Source organism: Sinocyclocheilus grahami, unplaced genomic scaffold, assembly GCF_001515645.1.
Source record: "Sinocyclocheilus grahami isolate Dianchi unplaced genomic scaffold, SAMN03320097.WGS_v1.1 scaffold121.1, whole genome shotgun sequence".
NCBI classification, from domain to species: domain Eukaryota; kingdom Metazoa; phylum Chordata; class Actinopteri; order Cypriniformes; family Cyprinidae; genus Sinocyclocheilus; species Sinocyclocheilus grahami.
Window position 1 is genome coordinate 736,369 of NW_015505300.1, and position 22,015 is coordinate 758,383.

The 22,015-nt window shown below is 36.6% G+C and overlaps 3 protein-coding genes across 3 annotated transcripts in view; 1 reads left to right on the forward strand and 2 right to left on the reverse strand.

Annotated features, from left to right (window-relative positions):
• Nucleotides 1-6,650, forward strand: part of LOC107589829 (zinc finger and BTB domain-containing protein 47-like) — a 14,751-nt gene extending 8,101 nt beyond the window's left edge. Inside the window, exons 3-6 of the mRNA XM_016278375.1 lie at nt 1,514-1,661; nt 1,772-1,887; nt 5,795-5,939; nt 6,019-6,650. Of these exons, the coding sequence (XP_016133861.1) occupies nt 1,514-1,661; nt 1,772-1,887; nt 5,795-5,939; nt 6,019-6,425 (816 nt within the window). The 3' untranslated portion in view covers nt 6,426-6,650. The remainder of the gene's footprint in view (nt 1-1,513; nt 1,662-1,771; nt 1,888-5,794; nt 5,940-6,018) is intronic.
• Nucleotides 6,651-12,064: 5,414 nt separating this feature from the next.
• LOC107589907 (kelch-like protein 40a) lies at nt 12,065-13,721 on the reverse strand. Its single transcript, XM_016278482.1, has 2 exons — nt 12,550-13,721; nt 12,065-12,229 (listed from the first exon to the last, which is right to left on the reverse strand). Exons 1-2 carry the CDS (start codon nt 13,657-13,659, stop codon nt 12,065-12,067), a joined length of 1,275 nt encoding a protein of 424 aa, XP_016133968.1. The 5' UTR covers nt 13,660-13,721.
• Nucleotides 13,722-15,601: 1,880 nt separating this feature from the next.
• On the reverse strand, nt 15,602-19,800 carry LOC107589908 (protein-cysteine N-palmitoyltransferase HHAT-like protein). The gene is made up of 11 exons (XM_016278483.1): nt 19,738-19,800; nt 19,267-19,380; nt 18,993-19,016; nt 18,609-18,803; nt 17,933-18,142; nt 17,343-17,514; nt 17,077-17,221; nt 16,921-16,956; nt 16,594-16,795; nt 16,269-16,413; nt 15,602-16,019 (listed from the first exon to the last, which is right to left on the reverse strand). The coding sequence occupies exons 1-11, from the start codon at nt 19,738-19,740 to the stop codon at nt 15,877-15,879; spliced, it is 1,389 nt and encodes a 462-aa protein (XP_016133969.1). The 5' UTR covers nt 19,741-19,800; the 3' UTR covers nt 15,602-15,876.
• Between the last annotated feature and the right edge of the window lie 2,215 nt (nt 19,801-22,015).

Below are 22,015 nucleotides of genomic sequence, written 5' to 3' on the forward strand. Positions count from 1 at the left end.
TATTTATATCGTTTTTTTACCTCTGATTCACGCAATGTCCGAACTGTCCTGAGTGGTGGCGCGTCCTCCTGAGCGCATTCTCAACAGCAGGCGCGTGAGGCGTTTTTTACCTCTGATTCACGCAATGTCCGAACTGTGAGGCGTCTTCTTCTTCTTCTTCTTGCTTTACAGCGGATCGCAGACTAATAAGTGCATTACCGCCACCTATCTCTCAAATGGACCATTGACACTCTATCTACAATCTCAATTAGGAGTGTCAATGGTCCATTTGAGAGATAGGTGGCGGTAATGCACTTATTAGTCTGAGGTAAAAACGATATAAATACTATTCAGTTTCTTGCACAGACCGATCGTTTTGTGTCTTTACACATCAATGTATCGTCACGAGCCACAGGGTTTAATTTGGTTTTGTTTGTGTTTTTTTTTTTTTATTCTCAAAGCCGTGATTCCAATTCATCTCCATTATAAAAATATTCATTTGTGTTCTACTGAAGAAACAAAGTCACCTACATCTTGGATGCCCTGGGGGTAAGCAGATAAACATCACATTTAAATTTTTGGGTGAACTATCCCTTTAAATATTAATCTATACTAGGTCTGCACAATTATGACAAAAATCATAATTGTCCATTATTCCCTTGAAATTGTAATTGCGATTATTAATTACGATTATCACAATTGACTTTGAAGGATGTTTATACCATTGTTTGATGCAACTGCATGCCGTATTTTTATATGAAAATAAACAAGCCGAAAACACTCTATAACTGAAAAACCTTTAGTGCTTTTCTATAGTATTAAGCCTCAAATGTCAAATATACATCAAATTGGTTTCTTCTTTAAATGATAAAAAAAGTAAAAATATGAATGGTATTATAATGTTATACTAAAATTAAAACAATGGAAAAACCCTTACGATAACATGTAGAAAGAAAAAAACATATCTTAAGTGTACAGTATAACATAAGTGGACTTTGAACAATTAATTGCCGTTTTGAACGATTACGTAATTGTGGCATCCATAATTGTAATTGCGATTGAAATTGAAATGGCTTCAGAACACTTGAAATACAGTGCACGAAAACGTTATGGTGCTTTATAATGTTTTTGTGCTTTCATGGGGCTTAACAATAACACAGAATAGTATATGCACAATATCGGAATTGGATCGGTCTCGTCTGACCGATACCCGATCGGCAGAAAATGCCAGTATCGGAGCCGATACCGATCCTGAGTATCGGATCAATGCATCCTTAGAGCTAACATGGACTAACATTGAACAGTTGTATTTTTATTAACTACCGTCAACAAAGATGAATAAATACTGTAACAAATGTATTGCTTATTGTTAGTTAATGCATTGAATATAGTTAACAAATGGAACCTTAATGTAAAGTGCTACCCATTTTTCCTTTTCTTTATTGCAGACACTTTTATTTGTAATTGACCCATACAACTTAATGCAGTGGACATGATTGCATTTGCTTTTACTGGTCTTTATCTCATTTTGTAGTGTCTAATCTGTGGAAAAGCTTTCAGGAAGCTCTGGTCGCTCCATGAGCACAATAAGATTGTTCATGGCTATGCTGAGAAGAAGTACACTTGTGAGATCTGTGAGAAGAAATTCTACACAATGGCTCATGTACGCAAGCACATGGTTGGTGAGTTGTGTTACTGCCATTTTCTCTCTCAAACTTTTACTCATAGTCTTATACTTTAAACAGTAAACTTGAATTATCTGACTAATCTGTCTTGTTCTGCACATCTTCAGCCCACACAAAAGAGATGCCATTTACCTGTGAGACATGTGGCAAGTCTTTTAAAAGGAGCATGTCACTGAAGGTCCACTCTCTCCAACATTCAGGAGAGAAGCCTTTCCAGTGTGAGGTATGGTCAAATTAAGCAATAAAGTAGAAGAAGCTGTGACTATTGTCATTATATTATCATTAAAAAAACTATTTAAAAAGTACATTAACATTTATTAAAACAATGTTTTTTTAAAATATATATTTTAAGTAAATTCAATAAGTGTCATTCTTTTACTATTAGATATAGTCACTGATGTCAGTAAGTAAACAATAGGGAATAGTAAAGTACAATTTTTCAGAATAATTGCTATCTTGATTTGAACAATTCCGATTCATAAAATCTCAAGAATGATTTTTACTCTATATTTTAAAAATGTATCTGACTACATAGTTTGAGCATTGTTTATATATATACAGTGGGTACGGAAAGTATTCAGACCCCCTTAAATTTTTCACTCTTTGTTAAATTGCAGCCATTTGCTAAAATCATTTAAGTAAATTTTTTTCCTCATTAATGTCCACACAGCACACCATATTGACAGAAAAACACAGAATTGTTGACATTTTTGCAGATTTATTAAAAAAGAAAAACTTAAATATCACATGGTCCTAAGTATTCAGACCCTTTGCTGTGACACTCATATATTTAACTCAGGTGCTGTCCATTTCTTCTGATCATCCTTGAGATGGTTCTACACCTTCATTTGAGTCCAGCTGTGTTTGATTATACTGATTGGACTTGATTAGGAAAGCCACACACCTGTCTATATAAGACCTTACAGCTCACAGTGCATGTCAGAGCAAATGAGAATCATGAGGTCAAAGGAACTGCCTGAAGAGCTCAGAGACAGAATTGTGGCAAGGCACAGATATGGCCAAGGTTACAAAAAAATTTCTGCTGCACTTAAGGTTCCTAAGAGCACAGTGGCCTCCATACGCACACTGTATATATATATATATATATATATATATATATATATATATATATAAACAAGTAGTAGAACAACAAGTAGTTTCTTGACATTATTTCGGTGTATATGTGACCCTGGACCACAAAACCAGTCATAAGGGTAAATTTTTTGAAATTGAGATTTATACATCACAAGCTGAATAAATAAGCTTCCCATTGATGTATGGTTTGTTAGGATAGGACAATATTTGGCCAAGATACAACTATTTGAAAACCTGGAATCCAAAAAAAATCTAAATACTGAGAAAATTGCCTTAAAAGTTGTCCAAATGAAGTTCTTAGCAATGCATATTACTAATCAAAAATTAAGTTTTGATATATTTATGGTAGGAAATTTACAAAATATCTTCATGGAACATGATTTTTGGCATAAAAGAAAAATCGATCATTTTGACCCATGTTTTTTTGGCTATTGCTAAAAATATACCCAAGCGACTTAAGACGTCCGTTTTGTGGTCCAGGGTCACATATATATGTATATGTGTGTGTGTGTGTGTGTGTGTGTGTGTGTGTGTGTTGTTTAAACGTATATACACAAAAATAACATCAAGAAACAACTTTCTACTGAGCTGTCCTCACTGGCTGCACAATATAACAAACATAACATTACTAGTGTAGTCTGATTAATTGAAGAAATGTATCTTATGAACTGGTTATTTTTAGAGAATCAAAAATTAAACGAATAGTCGTCCTTTTACAAAATAGGTCAAATAGGTGAGTTTACCAATTTGAATCAGTCTGAAACACTGCCCACTGTTATTAACAGTATTTTAAAAAATCATGTTAAAATATACTGATATATGAATATAACATAAATAAGAATTTATTAAATCAGAACATCTGTAAACAATAAATTATTTCTGCATAGTGATATAAACAATAACTGGGTGAAGATGGGTTTTTGCATCCAAGCGTTGGATATTTTAGCACAGCTGAATTGACCAATCAGCATCCAGCACCAAAACATTGTGTTTTATAATGTGATTTGCACGGAGCCATCTTTAGAACTTCCGCATAAATATAAGCCAGCTGGTAAGCTTCCAGTTAAGCGTCATTTGATGTTGTGGTATATATAGATACTCTTGAGACGCTCACAGAAACCTCTCCTGCTTTGTTCTTGTCGGAAACTGAGAAACAAAATAATTGCAACACCGTAAATAATGATACATTAACATAAAGTTTCATTTAATAACATATAGTTTTATATGCCGAGCCTGGTAATCCCAGGAGAGCACCTAGACAAGTAATTGTACCTTTAAATGCTGACAACTAAACACTAGCATAACTGTTTAGTTTAACATTCGCTAGCTAGCGATGCTATCTCGTAACATCATAATGGTATTCTTGATAATCAGTAACTTGTCTTCATAGTCATGAACACATTTTTAAACACATAATATTTTAAAGCCTTTTTTATTTCTCAACTGTACAGCTGTACAATAAAATTCACTTTAAAGATTCACTTTTCGTTCATGAAGATGATTTGAAAAAATGTGCCAAAAATCTCTCCTGGAGGAAAACAAAGACTTTTAAGATGAAATTGACATGAAATTACCATTAGAACCAGTCGATGACAGCAGAGGATCACTCATTAGCTCAGTTGCCTTTTCAACTCCCTAGTTTTTTTCACATCTGGCTTTTTGGATTTATTATGACATGACTATTATAACTAATTTTAGTACTTTTACTGTACGGAAGTATAAAGTATAGCAAGTGCAGGAAGTCACAAAGTCTCATGCCATTTAAAAAAGAAATAAATAAGCCCAAATACCAACAACCTAGAAAGGTAAATTATTTAAATACTTAACTAGTTAGCTACAAATTAAACAAGTAAATTATTAATGGTATAACAATTTAATCATAATGCATTAACTACAAAAACTAAAATTTTTAAGTTTTATCTTTAACTGTAGAAGCTGCTAATTGCTGTAGTTTTGTTACTCTGAATTTAGTCAGAATCAATTAATGCACAGCTGTTTTTGACAGCGGTTCGTCAGATGTTTTTTTCCGTCCATTGCCTTATCACTGTCAGTCATAGCAATGACTCGTGGCACAATGTATCGGATTCACTCACTTAATATTTTACACTTGCATTTGTCATTCTTCTCAACTGTACAGCTGTACAATAAAATTCACTTTAAAGATTCACTTTTCGTTCATGAAGATGATTTGAAAAAATGTGCCAAAAATCTCTCCTGGAGGAAAACAAAGACTTTTAAGATGAAATTGACATGAAATTACCATTAGAACCAGTCGATGACAGCAGAGGATCACTCATTAGCTCAGTTGCCTTTTCAACTCCCTAGTTTTTTTCACATCTGGCTTTTTGGATTTATTATGACATGACTATTATAACTAATTTTAGTACTTTTACTGTACGGAAGTATAAAGTATAGCAAGTGCAGGAAGTCACAAAGTCTCATGCCATTTAAAAAAGAAATAAATAAGCCCAAATACCAACAACCTAGAAAGGTAAATTATTTAAATACTTAACTAGTTAGCTACAAATTAAACAAGTAAATTATTAATGGTATAACAATTTAATCATAATGCATTAACTACAAAAACTAAAATTTTTAAGTTTTATCTTTAACTGTAGAAGCTGCTAATTGCTGTAGTTTTGTTACTCTGAATTTAGTCAGAATCAATTAATGCACAGCTGTTTTTGACAGCGGTTCGTCAGATGTTTTTTTCCGTCCATTGCCTTATCACTGTCAGTCATAGCAATGACTCGTGGCACAATGTATCGGATTCACTCACTTAATTTTTTACACTTGCATTTGTCATTCTTGAAACTGTATACGTGGACGTTTGGTCCTCTTAGACAAACAACTTTTCTTTAAATTTGTGAATGGATTATGTAGAGAAACCAAGCAAAGGGCGTTCCACTTATAGCACAGTTGATTTTGACAGTTGACCGGAAATGACTGAGCTGGCTTATCGAAAACCAGGAAGTAACCGTGCACGTAGTCAATTGCTGGCCCTGTTTGAAATTTGTCCACTCCTTGTCATTTAGGTCTGCAGTGAACGATTTCAGTATAAGTACCAACTGCGCTCTCACATGAGCATCCACATCGGACACAAGCAGTTTATGTGTCAGTGGTGTGGGAAGGAGTTCAATATGAAACAGTATTTTGATGAGCACATGAAGACACACACAGGTGAGATGCTCGTACACATATATAGCACTTTGAAATCTTTTATACAGCAAGTCTAAGAGGTCTGCTGTTTTTTTCCTAGGAGAGAAACCATATATATGTGAGATCTGTGGGAAGAGCTTCACAAGTCGTCCCAATATGAAGCGGCACCGGCGTACACACACGGGAGAGAAGCCTTACCCCTGCGAAGCATGTGGCCAGCGGTTCCGCTTCTCCAACATGCTGAAAGCTCACCGAGAGAAGTGTTCCCAGGTCAGGAACCCTCCACTGCTGCGCTCCTCTGCTATAACCAATCAAACGGAAGCTGCTGCAAACCAAGAACTGCCGGTTGGGATGGAAGCTTTGAGGGATATTAACCCACATCTGCATGGTGTAATCTCTTTTCCATCATCTGTGCTCCACTCAGTGGACGGGGGTCCGTCACATTCTCAGTTACGTTCCCTTACGCCGCTCTACTCCGCTGGAAGGACAGACTCCAGGAACCTGTAACTACTGCTCTGTATTATAATATTGTTTCTTTGTGATGCAGAGATACTTTATATGTAGCAAAGAGTCTGAGATTTCATGTTAGTCTTATTTTGTTTTCACATCATATTCTCTGATACTCATTCTAATATCCCTTCCGTTTCCATATTAAATGTTGACGGAGTCCTCCATGCTATGATAATCCCTAAATAGGCAGTATTAAGTATTAAGTAAAATACTAAAACTATTACCCAGATGTAGAACATTAAATGTAAGACATATATGCTTTTATGTACAGTATATTAACAGAATAATACATGGAAAAAAGCATATTTGGTTTATATAGCTTTGGGTTTGTTTTTATAGGTTTAGATGCTTTATTTTAGGTCAAAATTTGTCAAAAAGCACTATTCGTGTTTGGGGTGATGACCTGTGATATATATACGTATATGGATATATACAAGACACAGTCTTGGTGGTGAAAATGTTCAGTCTGGAGATTCTGTTTCTGGCACTTTACTGGCTTGTTGGTGTAAGGGGTTTCATAAACATCTGTTTAGCCCTTACATTTTGTGATAGTTTTATCATTTCTGTTTGAAATTTGAAATGTTTTGTTGTATTTGTTCAGATGCACCTTAAAAATCAAAGTGAATTGTTTCTCCAACTTTCTCTAAATTGTGAATGACTATCATTTGTATGTTGTCAACAGCTGGAAATTTGTGAGTCAAGCATACGGCTCATTTGTTTTGTTAAAAAATTCACATCCTTGAGGGTTTGTGTTTTTGGTGATGCTCAAATTCATGAATGTGTTTAGGCTGAACTTGTAGGTCATAAAAACCACAGCAGCCATTTAACAGGTGAATTAGTAGAGATTGTATTATATTATTAATGAAAAAATCAGTTGTTCTCCACTATTTGGTGTTCATCCACTTCTCACAGTCTCATGCAGACTCTAATGTTTGATCTTCTGAATTAAAAATCTATTTTTTATTGTTTTTAACTGGTCATTTTTGCACTTGAAGACAGGAATCTTATAGTTTCAGATCTGTAAATGTTTTTTACACAGCAATATTTTTGGTATTTTTTTATGAATTGGCTATTACAATCCTATTTTATTGCTGTCTGTGTAATTAAGAATATTTTGGTATATGCACAATATTCCAAAACCTGAGAGGTGTTCGGATCTCTTCATTCCAGAGTGTTTGTGTTCGCAGCGCTAACTGTTTATTATTCATGATGAAAAAGTGATTCTGAAGCTCTATCTAGGACCCATCATGAAAGTCATGATGTCAAGCAGTATCAACATGAAAAAAGATGGCATACGTAATATAAAGTCTTTGTATTGTTTCACCTTTACATTTTTATTTTCATGTGGCTTTGGAAGGTGTATGACAATATTTATACCACAGACAATTGTGTTTTGTTGTTTGTGTTTTCATTTTAGTTTGGTCATTGTCTACAGTATATTAGGTTATTGTTCAGTCACTGCCATTTATTTCTCTCTTTTTTTAATGTTAGAACATTGCACTTGGTCATAATTGCAAAATGTTCAATTGTAGTTGTCATCTAAAATAACATATAATAGAATGATAGAAATCAATGTACATGGATATTTAAATAAGTCAAATTATTCAACATCTAATTACCCAAAATGAATAACAAAGCATTCTTATGAAAAAATAGATGGTCTTGTGCTTGTCTCCATCTGCTGAGTTTTGTTGGAACAGCAGCACCAAACACTGCTCTATTACATACCTTAAGATCTATCACAAACTAGATCAACATTAAGCAAGCCAAGTCTGTGACTTTCTTTTTTGATTCAATGGAATATGTATTGCTCTTTTATGAAGATGTGGGCGACATTGTTTACTGTTTATTTTGTCAATAGATGACAGCTGTAGATCACATCTTTGTGAGTTTCAAGGTGTTCAGACGTACTCCAAGCACCGTGGCCCCTGCAGCATAACGAATCTCTCTCAGGATCCCATTCCAACAGTTCTCCTCCTCCTCAAACCTGTCAGGCAAATCACGATTTAAATCTCAATTTTCAACTTTATTTTCAAATATACAGTGGGTATAGAAAAGAATCACCCCTTTTAAAATAATCAAATTTTGTTGATTTGCAGCCTGAAATGAAGACGGACACAGTTTTTGTTTTATCCGGTTGTATTTACTCAGTGCAGCTTATAACATCCAAGTGAAAGATGTAACACCAACTTGTCAGAAAAAGAAAAGAAAAGAAAAAAACAATCACTGAGTTGGAAAAAGGATCACCCCCCTCCTAAAAATGACTTGTAAACTCAATCAGGTGTAGTTAATTACCTTCTCAGTGGCACAAAAAGCCATTTGATTTTCAGCTGTGGTCGTTTTGATTAGCTCATCATGAAAAGAGCTTTCCTGAAGCATTTCAGTCCTTGGTAGTGCAACTGAAACAAACAACCAGCTATGGGTGGCCAGACACTGTCAAAAGATCTCTGGGATAAAGTTGTGGACAGGCACAAGTCAAGAGATAGATACAAAAATATTTTAAAGGCTTTATCAATGCCTAGAAGCACAGTGAAGTCTATTATTAAGAAGTGGAAGGTACAACACAGACCCTCCCTGGATCAGGATGTCGCTCTAAACTGGATGAAAGAGCCAGGAGGAAACTGGTCAGAGATGTGACCAAGAGGCCGACAGCAACTATTTTTCAACTCTTAATTTATGCAAAGAGTGGTTATTGTGTGCATGTGACAACAATATCACAAATTCTCCACAAATGTGGCTTGTATGGGAGGGTTGCAAGAAAAAATTCACTCCTCAAGAAAGGCCACATGCAGTCATGACTGAGCTTTGACAAAATGCTGATGAGACTAAAATTTAATTATTTGTCCTCCACACCAAACATGTCTGGTGGAAATCCAATACAGCTCAGCATTCAAATAACAGCATTCCTCCAGTAAAGCATGGAGCTGATAATATCCTGTTATGGGGGTGTTTCTCTGCAGCAGAGACTGGAGCACTTGTCAGGATAGAAGGAAAAATGGATGGGGCAAAATACCGTCAAATTCTTGAGGAAAATCTGCTGCCCTCTGCTAGAAAGTTGTCAATGGGAAGAAGGTTTACCTTCCAACATGACAATGACCCAAAGCACACAGCAAAACTGACCACACCATGGTTGAAGGAGAAAAAGGTGAATGTCCTTGCATGGCCTAGTCCGAGCCCAGACTTAAAACCCACTGAAAATCTGAGGAATGACTTGAAGTCTGCGGTCTACAAACGCTCTCCATCAAATTTAGCTGAACTTGAGCAGTTCTGCAAAGAAGAGTGGGCAAATATTGCAAAGTCTAGATGTGCAAAGTTAGTAGAGACCACTGACTAAAGGCTGTAATTAAAGCAAAAGTTGGTTAAAAAAATACTGACACAAGGTCGTGATCCTTTTTCCAACTCAGTGATTCTGTATTTTTTTTTTCTGCCATGCTAGTGTTGTATCTTCCACTTGGATGTTATAAGTTGCACTGAGTTAATACAGCTTGATGAATCAAAAACGGTGTCTGTCTTCATTTCAGGCTGCAAAGCAACAAAATGTGATTATTTTAAAGGGGGGGGATTTTTTTCTATAGCCACTGTATAACCAAGTTTCCTTGGCTCAATAAGTTCATTAAAGAGCAGGTCATATAACGTAGCTATCCTTAAATGAAAACAATCAAAACAAAAAAGTGCATGATAAAAAAAGATATTTCCTTTCAAAAGAGAGAGTCGATTCTGAATCGCCTTAACGACACGTCATATTTTCGAATCTTTTGCCTGTTACCGGTATACGTCACTGGGTAACACATTTGCATAATCCGCGAAATAAGAACAGAGTCTGACCTGCCCACAAACACTTCTGCTAGTTAGTGTGTTTACATCATGTTGAGAAGAGCTGTGTTCAAGGATACCACAGAAATACAATTTGAACCTTTTGTTTTGAACCACAACCTGTGTAAGTACGATTGATAAGTTATGTGTATAAGTATCAAGTTTTTCTGCTGATATGTGATGTATACCTAGTGCAGCTTTAGGTTTCCAGGTAAAGCACAATATTACTGTTACTGAAATAGTTCTGATAATTCGCTGTGAACCCACTATTTCCTAAGCATGTGTCCATTAATGTAGACTGACATTGTTCTAATTACTTCATTTAAATAATAATGTAGTGTAGCACAGACTTTATAATCATTGGGAAATTGCTGTTTATTTTGCTGCACCGGCAGCTATAGGGTCAATAGCTCAATAGAGACAAGCGGGTTAGTTAGGCTGGTGCGCCTGTGATACAGCTGTTCTGCGTTCTGATTAAAAGTTAAGACAGAGTCTGTCGATCTTCAAACATTACAGTAGACATATTTGATTTACAAACTGTATTGTTTCATCAGTTAGTCACGTTAGCACTCGGCTAACTTATCCACCATTATTTTAAGTGTTCACAGTTTAGCAGCTAAACTTTAGCTGTGGGCACGATTCGCTTGGATTTAAGTGTTTTTGTATTTTATGTCATTATTATAAGAACGGATTGGAGCAATATATTATTGTTTTATGTAAAGGTGCTTTGCTCGCCAGCTGACCAATCAGAGCAGAGTAGGCTTATGGAAGGGAGGGGTTTGCTCTGAACTTGCTTGAAACGAATCGTTTCGAAATCATTGGCAAAATGACTCTAAACATATTTTTTTAAAGTGGCCCATCAAGTAAAATTGATCTGCCTAATGGCTGTATTGAAGTCATTATTTATTGATATGGAACATTAGTTCAGTAAAGTAAGTCAAATGTTGATTCAGTAGTGGCTCTGGCTGATTCGCTTAGTTCATTCACAGTTGAGGATTTGTTGGATTGATTTAATTCGGTAACTCTTGACTATGTCCAAAAGCTAAATGCAGGTCTCCGCAGGCAGCATACAGAGGGAGGAAGGCACCAAGGCACAGCTGACTTCTATGACTGTCACATCCTGTCTACTGAGATACGTTCATCTGATTGATGCAGTAGATAAGACTTACAGTAGATAGAAGACATAGATGTATTCTTCACTGCCTGTGATATCCCACAATCTGACCACCAACTGCAACTTTCAGACGGCATTTTATTTTTTAGCTCAAATGTCATGGAATCGTGTTCATTACAGTGCCTCAGATTTCTGTGAAGTCATTGCCTGATAGGGCAGTGAAGCAACAAGTCAGCTGCCCAAGCTTTCGTACTTAGGCTGATTCATTAAATGAACAGACTCATAAGAGTAATTTGTTTGTGAATCAGACTACACAGGTCGCGCTAAACTACGTAATGAAAACAGCTGTGATCTGTAACACATTTATAGTGCATCATGTTAAAAAATTGTAAATAAAACTAATGGCACCAAATTTGTTAACCGAGAATTCATGACATGCATGAACGCACCAACATTTTTCAGTTTGAACAAGCTCTGTGAATGTATGTCATATGCTATATCAGGGGTGCCCAAACTCGGTCCTGGAGGGCCGGTGTCCTGCAGAGTTTAGCTCCAACCCCAATTAGACACACCTGCACCAGCTAATCAAGCTCTTATAGGCATACTAGAAACTTACTAGCAGGTGTGTTGAGGCAAGTTGGAGCTAAACTCTGCAGAACACTAGCCCTCCAGGACCGAGTTTGGGCAGCCCTGTGCTATATGATTGTACTCACTGTCTGTCGTAGACTATAACAGAATCGAGTGCATGTTCTCCCTCCTTCAGCTCTTTTCCTCCCATCACATAGATGGAGTTCTCAGCCTCAGCCAGACCAAACAGACAGCGAGGGTCTGGTAGTGAGGGCATCCCCAACCATTCAGAGCTCATGGGATCAAACTATTGGATGAAGCAGAGCTCAGATTAAAAGATAACGGTCCAAAAGCGTTGTTCCTTTCTCAGACAAATACAATAATTTGATTCCTTCGACACAATCCCTTCCAAGGTTTCACTTGAATTACATGAGGAAAATGTCATGCAGGCAACATTAAAAACATGACACGAGGTTCATAGCTTTATCAGCTGTTCTGAAGCTAAATGGACCCTGAGGGTCATTCTCATAAATGTATTTTTGGAACCAGAGATTCATGATGCTTTGAGTCATTGATTTGTAATGCAAACATATTTAGCAACATTAGCAAGAATTGACTATGCGTTACCTGAAGAAAGTATGAGCTGAACTGCTGTTCTTTGTTCTCCTCATTGAACATCAGACCTCCAGCGACAAAGATCTGATTTTCCTTCGTGACAAGACTGCAGTGGTTTTTAGGGATCTCAGTGGATGAAGACGCCACATAGCACTCGTTTGTGCCAACATCGTATGCTACCGTTCCTGTATCGCTAATCATCAATATAAGATCTGTTTGAAACATTCCAAAACGTGGATTGTCATTTAGGATCCCCGGCAGCAAACCCTCCTCATCCTCATGCTCAGAATCCACCGTCTCGTCTTCCTTCTTGACCCTTTTGACCCTGTGTAGCAGTCCTCTCTGTGCATCCTTGACAATCTGAAGCTCCTTCTTGAGCTCCTGATTCGTCCTGATCAATCGGTGCCCCTCGACTTTCTCTTTAAAGTAACTTGTTGGCATAAGACGGAAACGTACGCAGTGTAGAAGTTGTGGCAGGTCCTTCAATCTCTCGTTCGTGTCATACTCCACCCACTCCATGAGAGATTCAAACACCAACTCTTCTCGTTCCACATTCAGGGAGTCACATGTGATGATTGCAGCCAGCTCACCGGGACCCAACTGATGGATGTCCTGGTCCCGAGTGATGAGGGCATACCGGTCACAGATGAAGTCCCGCGCCTCCATAGCCAAACGCGGACAGTCCAGCAACAGTCCTAATCTAAAGATGGCCAGACAGTTACTGAGAACCAGCTTCTGCTGCAGATATGACACACACATGCTGAAGATTGATGGAATCTGGTACATGTTGGCCACCATGAAAATGTCTTGGACGTTATGCTCAGTCAGGTTGATATCCGAGGTGTATATGTACCTCAGGATCATTCCCATGACCCCAGGTTTGATGTCTTTTAGTACAATCTCCCACTTTTTGCTCTCTTCCAGGTCCGAAAGGAACATGGCTTTGAAGTAAGGGCTGCTAGCGGCTAGCACTAGCCGATGGCAAGGAAACTCTTTGTCTTTGATCTTCAGAACACAGTCCACAAACTTGTTAACATCCAGGAGATTGCAGAGCCCATCTTGTAGGAGCGTTTGCTGGTACATCCGTGGCTCCGTCACTGGATCCACTGACAAGGAGGCCATCTTGTTATGGTTTAATGTGATATTTCAGTAGGAGGGAGGGGTGCCCTGGTCCTGTCCCACTGCAGAACTGAACTGACTCTATTAACACTGTTACACTAATAGAGAAATGGCAGAGGATATGACACTTTGGTGTGGCCTCAGCTCCTCAGCTGTCACAAGCTATCAGCTACTGACTGTCCATCTATATATAGAAATGCACAAATGAACCACACTTAGGGCTTGAAATACAAGCTGTCCCTACCTTTCAGGCCAACAGCTGACATGTTGCTCACTGGGACTATTAAGTTTTAGATCTTATGGAGAAGGACAGTAGAGCACCACAAGATGATTGGGAAATGTGAATAACTTAAAAAGAATGATACAGAGAGAAAGAAAAGATGGAAATCAGACCCATTTAAGACTAATTTAAAAATGAGACAAACAGAAATAGAACTGCTTGTTGCTTTGGGAGACAATATCCACCTAGTGGAGCCCTCTAGTGGAGCTACCCAGTATTATGGGCTCCTACATCTCTTAGCATCAAATCATAGGCGCAAGCAATGGCAACCTTTGAATTTACAAAATTTATTTATTTTTTTTACAGGGAGAGACGGGTGAACAGGACATGTCCCAGGCTAGGCTCAAACCTGGGCACTATGAGCGTAATAGTGCTTTATGTTACAGTTCTAATAGAATTCATTACTTTTTTTCATGTGGGGAGGACTGCACATGGCAGGGAGAACAGGAATGGAAAACTTGCATCCCTCACTTGAGACCCATAATATGTTTGAATATGTGCAAATCACTAGGCTATAGCTTGTTTACATTTTCACCCTGAACCAATTAATCACAAACAGATCTATGTTTATGCATTTTCTGTAAGTAGGTATTTAATAAAACTTATTCCAATTTAAAGTGATAAAACTTTCTTAAGGTACACTCTTAAAAAAAATCTAAGTTTTTGTAATGATGACAGAGAAAAATCTTTTTGAGTTCCCCAAAGAACATTTCAGTGAACAGTTCTTAAAAGAACAATTTTTTTCTTGGTCTAAAGAACATGTTAATAATCTGAAGAATCTTTTTCAACCTTTTATGTGATGGAAAGGTTCAATGGATAATAAAGTTTCTTCATGGAACCATAAGGCAAAAAAAATCGATTTTTAGAGTATATGAAGACAAAAGAAAATTCTAATTTGCGCTAAAAACCCATGTAAGGTGACAAAAACTCCAAAGGGAGACTGAAAACTAGGAGATATACAATTATGTGCTGATAACAGCATAGCAGACCTACAGTATTCATCAGTGTATATTTTAAGCCCATTAATCAACTCAAATCTCTTGTGTGCCACTCAAAGCTAGATGTAGGACAAAGCCTAATAGGGGAATGTGTTCACACCATATCATCTGCTAGAGTGTGACACGAGTAACAGAAAAATGTGACTGCACAAAGCTTAATGTGGTGAAGTGGCTAAGCTTTGTGTGGTTTAATGGGACTTCATTGTGACTATTGTTTATAAGCAGTTCAGAACTATGTAAAATAAAAGTTTGTTTAATATGTTGGTCCTAACATTTTGCACGTACCTAACGTTTTGCATCATAATAATGGCTGTAAACCAGGGCTATCATAGTTAACTAAATAAAGTGAAATAAAGTTAAATTAAAACCATGAAAAAGTTGTTACTTGAAATAAAAATAAACATTAAATGAAATACAAAAAACGATTTAAGAAACTTTATTTCAACTAGTTGCCGAGGAAACATTTCTCATTTTCATTGTCTAAACTAATGTACTAAACTAACTAAATTTGAAATGAATAAAAACTAAAAAATAACTCAACTAAAACACTGCTGTAAACATATTAAGAATATTGAGAAGGACTGAAATCAAAGACAACCCTGAAAACATTGTACATTTTCATTTTATTGTTCAATATATTATTTATTCATAAAATATTTGGCAAGCCCATCCTTTCAATAGCTATATCCACTGAAAATATAAATAAAAAATGCACTTGTTGGTTTGTTTGTGCAAGAGTATGTCAGAGAACAGGTTGCATTTGGCTAAAGCAAGTGCACTTCAGAACTATTCACAGTTAAAAACATCTTGTGTTTTTAAAACAGACTTGTGCAAGCAGTGACCATAGTGATGGGACTGCATCGATCTGGCATGAAAGCTCAGGGGCAGAATTAACAAGAGGGACCTCAAGAGCTGGATCAGATTCAATGACCTCTCTGTCCTTTACTCGGCCTTCTGTTTGCTCTCCTCTGGGGGCGGCACTGGTTCCGGATCATCCAGCAGAGCTTGCCTTCTCTCTCTCTCCTTTATCAGCTGCACGCCACAGTAAGTCACAAACAGCACCGAGAGAGTGGACAAGGGGAAGCCTGAAGGAATCACAAGGGTGCTATTACTATGGCGTTTTTGTGCTGTATATTTTGTACTTCATATTTCAATAATTTTGTGTATATGTATGTATGTATATATATATATATATATACATACACACACACACATCATATATAAGTGACTTATATATGTAAGAAAGATTGCGTATGTAAGAAACATTCTGCACAAGATTCTAGCTACTTTTGTTTCTGTATTCATTATATAATGGTTTAAAACAAAACACTTACCTTTAAGAAGCAGTCTCTTAGCAACCAGCTGAGCAAAGTCCAGACTGTTCAGTGCCAGGATGTTGTACAGAATAATTTGCCAGAAGTTAACAGCATTGAACAAGCCCCTGATTCGACGTGACATTGCCTCAGACATAAGATTCCGCTGGAAAAAAATGTATATTACATTTTGGCTGAACTCAGAACTGAATGCTGTTATTTTCATATCAGTGAAATGCATGCTATTCAGTCATGATGTAATATTGAAAGAGAATCAATTGGTAGTGCAATGATTCAAAACCCAAATGCTCAAATTCCTCACAACTGAACGTCTTTGGGATCTTACCTCAATAGTGGAGAACGGTGGCAGAGAAAATAATTTAGCCACCCACAGTTCAAAGTTTAGGCCAAAGCAGTTAAAGAAAGACCAGATGTAAACCAGCTCACAAGGTCCAAGCCACAGAGTTGTGACAGCAAAGGTGCAAATGGTTGCAAGAAGCTCCTTGAAGATGGCATCATGGTTTTCTCCGATATAGTCATATACATATCTTTAACAGAACAGGAGATACGTGTTATAAAGCTGAAAAATGTTCCTGAGTATTTGATTGATATAGTAATATATATTAAAATGATACATGTCATGATATACAGATGGGATTGGTTATTTGCTCACTTGCACAACCAGTCATTGATTCCTCTGTCAAAGTGTCTGAAAAAGTCAATGTCAGAAGAAACTGTAAAGAAGTGATCTGGTTACACATACATCAACTGCTTCCAAAAACATACTTTTCCTTTTCTCCATTTCTCTTCTGTTGATGACTATACTTACGTTTCAGCGAACACATAGAGCATTGTGATGCATTTAGGAGGCTGAGGAGGGTCAAGATGGTCCAGTCTGGATACAGTGTTAATGACACCAAACATGACGGCTGATTTCACCCAGTCATACACCAGATTGGAGTACGCCAAGCCAGCTGAAAAAAAAAAATCAGACTGTAGTGATAGTAAACAAATTAAATTGTACTTACGAATAATTAGAAACTACTTGTAACATAATTTCTAAACATCTACAGTTTTTTCTAGCTATTTACTGACCCAGAGACCAGTCAGACAGTTGCTTCAAAAGCTTCAAATCGCTAGGGATGGTCAAAATGTACAAGAAATGGAAGAAGACATCCACCACCAAAATAGCCCCAAGGTGCACCAAAGCATGAATGGTGATGTTCCACATCTCTCTTTCTTTACGTGTCAAGTTAGGGTTGTTAGCCTGAGAATATTAGAGGGATCATTAAAGTGCATACCTAACCAGAATGACATTATCAACACTATTACAATTACTTATTCTATTCTATAGATTATGTTCTATAAACTATTACAAGATTCCATAAACTGGGGCCGGTTGCATAAACTGCTTAGACTAGTCTTAAATTAGTCATCCAATTTGTTTTCTTCAAGACTGGTCATAACTTTTTAAGGTCAGTTACAAAAAGGTAGATGAACCCAGTTTGAATAAGAAAAGTAAGACTGATTCCTCTTGGCTAACTGCTAGTTGGTCAAACTAGTTCTTAAGACACAATCTTAACTTAGTGGCTATGTTTATGCAACTGGCCCCTGGACCTTTAAAATGCTTGTTTTCTTGAGAATAATATTAGGAAGTTATAAGATTCTTGAAGTACAGGACTCACCTGCTCATGGAATCGATCAAAGGTCATGACAGGTCCAAAGAAGAAGAAGGGGAGGTAGAAGTTGTATTTGATCAGATCCATGAAACTGTAGTTACCATCTTTCTTCTCACAGTTCTCTAGGGCAAAGCTCATACAGCGCATAATGGAAAATCCACAGCCTCCGTAGAACAGGACATCTTGGAGATCAAAAGAGCCTGTCACAAAGCCTTCCTGCATCAAAACATACAAATTATCAGAACATCAAAATGACAAAACTAACTGCGTTTGCACATACACATGGGACACTTGAACCACAGGGGGACTTGTGGCTAGACTGTGGGGGAAAATATATTATATAACGGTTATAAAAAAACAACACAAACAATATTCAAACTGCTGTAACGATACACACATTATGAATGTATACTATTAATTCACAACTTCAGGTTTTTAAAATGTTACTGTTTATATGGCACTTTACACAATAAAGTTGGTTTCAAAGCAGCTTCACAGTAGTAAACAGGAAAATAATAGAATCAATGATGCAAACTTGTTCAAATATGAGACAAAAAGCAGCTCTACATAGACAATTAGTGCCATTATTCAGCTCAAGTCAGTTCAGTGTTGATTCAGTTCAATTCAATAACTGTAAATCACAATAGAGGAATACTAATTCACTGGCTATAGACCTTCTCACCTGCCAGGTATTAAGGGGTTCCATTTTGAACGTTGCCAGGCTGGTAACTCCAGCCACAAAGCAGAGCCACTTTCTCTTGACAAGGGCCACGCTGTAGAGGATGATGCAGTGAGACAGGATGAGAGAGATGTATGTCCATCCCATAGTAATCAGCACAGCCAGAGATCCATACAGCATATAGATCAAAGATCTGTTCTGTGGTTTAGGAAAAAAACACATTTATTTAATCCAGATGCCACATACAACAATATTGAATGGAGTTTTTTGGACTTAAGCAGCAACTGTTTCTAGTGTTAGAAGTGACAAAATAGTCAAGCATTAGCTCAAGTTGTAGCAGTACTAGTATCAAAAAAAATATGTAATGAAAAGTACTTTCAGAGTTACCTTGAATAAGTCTATACCAGTCTTCTTGGAAAGCAGACAGAAACACGAAAGCATGTAACATTTCACACAACACTCAAATTAGATCATTTAACACATGCATTGTTAATATCAAACACTTTTTTTTTTTGCTATTATTGATTATTCAGATTCAGTCAATACATAAAATCATGCAATATTCACAAAACACTCACAGAAAATATCAATAGCAAAATATCACTCTTAAATCTTAAATGACTTGATAATTGTGCGTAAGGTGAATAACCCCATACAGTACCTTTGGAGACACCATTGAGCAGATCTTAGCAAAGATCACATGACCAGAGAGGGCGAACAGGATATGGTTGCGGAAAGTGGTAAACCACATTACCCATTCAAAATCTGATGCATCCTGAAGAGACAGAGAGAATCAGTCACAGGAAGCGATTAAAGTCAAGCGAAATAAAGTCATGTATGTAATATACAGTACATCAAATCAAAATGCATTTATAAAGTATGTAGCTATATAAACCACAGTGTGTTTTATTTTTGTAATTTCAAAACTAAAATAAAAATAGAATACAGTAAGACAAAGAAAAAATAGAGTGCAGTAGAAATTATAGAAGAAAAGATATGTGGGGGGAAAAACACACCACAAATACATCTGCTCAAACCTACTGGTCATTCAAAATAGTGAAGGCCTCAAACAAATACATCTAGTGGTGGCTTTTAAACATGTTCACAGAGATAAAGGATCTAATATACTTGCCATTTTTCTGCCAAAGTAGTGCCATCCTGGTTTCACATTCTCCCTAACTGCCTTCCTGTTCACATTCTCTGGAGAAAAAGAAAAAAGTTTCACAAAAGCAGGTGCATTTCAGGCTAAATGATCAAATTGCCACATGACCATGGTCATGTTTCTTTCCAATTTAATATTATAGAAAAAGATGTCAAACTTTGTTTAATCTCTTTAAAAAGTACAATATGTGTTGTTGTGTACGCATGCACTTTTGCAGACAGCTAACCTTGTAATCTATGTATTATTAAAATATGTACAATAGACATCAGATTCACATGATTCACCAGCAAACAGGGTGAGCTCCAGTGCAAAACCTAATAGCATTACATAAGGTAAATTCTGCCAGCATCATTGTGATGATTATTATCCACGGTCACTAACTAAAACTGCACTGACGGTGTCAAGAAATCAAGCTTTTCTGGCAGAACTAGTTTGCAAAATCCAATTTATAAAGGAGTGGTGATCTGTAATGCTTTAAAGCTTTTGTGTAAATGGTACAGCAAAAGCATATTATCTTATGAGCCTTTTAAATGTTAAAACTATTTATTTGCGCAGACCATTCGTTACCGTGAAGTAACAACATAATGTTTGTTACTGTGTGTGCTGTAAACTATACTGTATTAAATAACGTAGCCTCTCTGCAAAGGGCCAACAGTAAAACGTAAACGCAGTTTTTTTTCGATCAGAGATGACACTCCTTACTAATTACAATTGTTGTGAAGTTCACATACAATGATCATCAATGATTAACGCATAAGAAACCAATTATTTTACAAATTATACGCCAACACCAAGACACTGCAGCCTCACAATCCAGTTACAATAGGATCCAGATACAACAAAACTAAAAGGAATTAAACAGCAAAAACTTTCCCACAGAGTTGACACCCCAAGAATCTGTTATAGGTTTAATCTGTCAACTTTTGTTATAAAGATTATGGATGGTACTTCTCACAATGCTTTAAATCAGTTGTCATGTTCCCTGACATAAATCAGCAAGTCAATAGCATCAGTAGCCTGTATGAATCTATCATTCTTGGTTCTGTCAAAATTTTGCACATATAGCCTAACGTTAAACCCGAAGTGCTGTCAAATGTTTGGAAAAATTCAAAATAGGTAACAATCACACATTCACATACTTTAAAATGTTTCTACATGCAGTTTGCACTCATATAATTGCAAAACAATAAATCAATGCTACATGGTTTACCGTATCCCACAAGTTAATCAGTTTACACTTAGCGTAAATAAATAACTTCTGGTCTGTGGGGAGATGTACTGTACTGTCCAGAAGCAGTCCCTCGTGTTAATCCAGCGAAGATGAACTTCAGCCATTAATTGGCATTTTACACTAGCGGCCGAAAAGTTCGGAATGCTTAAGGTTTTTAAATATTTTTTTACTGTATCTTTGATCAAATAAATACAGCCTTGCTGTAAGCATAAAAGATTTTTAATGAGTCCAAACATTTTTTTCTTTTTCTTTTTTTGTGTGTACATTTTCCAGCTTTGGTCTACAAAAAGGAAACGAAAGCAAGAATCTGTTATAGGTTTAATCTGTCAACTTTTGTTATAAAGATTATGGATAGGGTACTTCTCACAATGCTTTAAATCAGTTGTCATGTTCCCTGACATAAATCAGCAAGTCAATAGCATCAGTAGCCTGTATGAATCTATCATTCTTGGTTCTGTCAAAATTTTGCACATAACGTTAAACCCGAAGTGCTGTCAAATGTTTGGAAAAATTCAAAATAGGTAACAATCACACATTCACATACTTTAAAATGTTTCTACATGCAGTTTGCACTCATATAATTGCAAAACAATAAATCAATGCTACATGGTTTACCGTATCCCACAAGTTAATCAGTTTACACTTAGCGTAAATAAAATAAAAAATCAAAACATAAAAAGCACTATTTCTAAATATGTGACAATTTATGTTTCATATGTGTGCTCTTACTCAATACCCTTTATGTTTTGCTCTTCTGTTGAACTGACCGGCACAACATTAAATACAGACCAGATTGTTTGTTGTCTATGTTATTTTTTATTTTTCTTCAGTTTTAAGTGGCAGAAAAAGATTTTACAAAACTGCAACAATATCTTTGAACAGCAGATGGAGACATGCGATAGATATTAATTGCTTACAGGGAAATCCCTCAACTATTTAAAGGTGCAGTATGTAATATTGACAGCTAGCGATTGAAATGGGTCCAAATTCAAAATACCCCCCCCCCCCCCCCACACC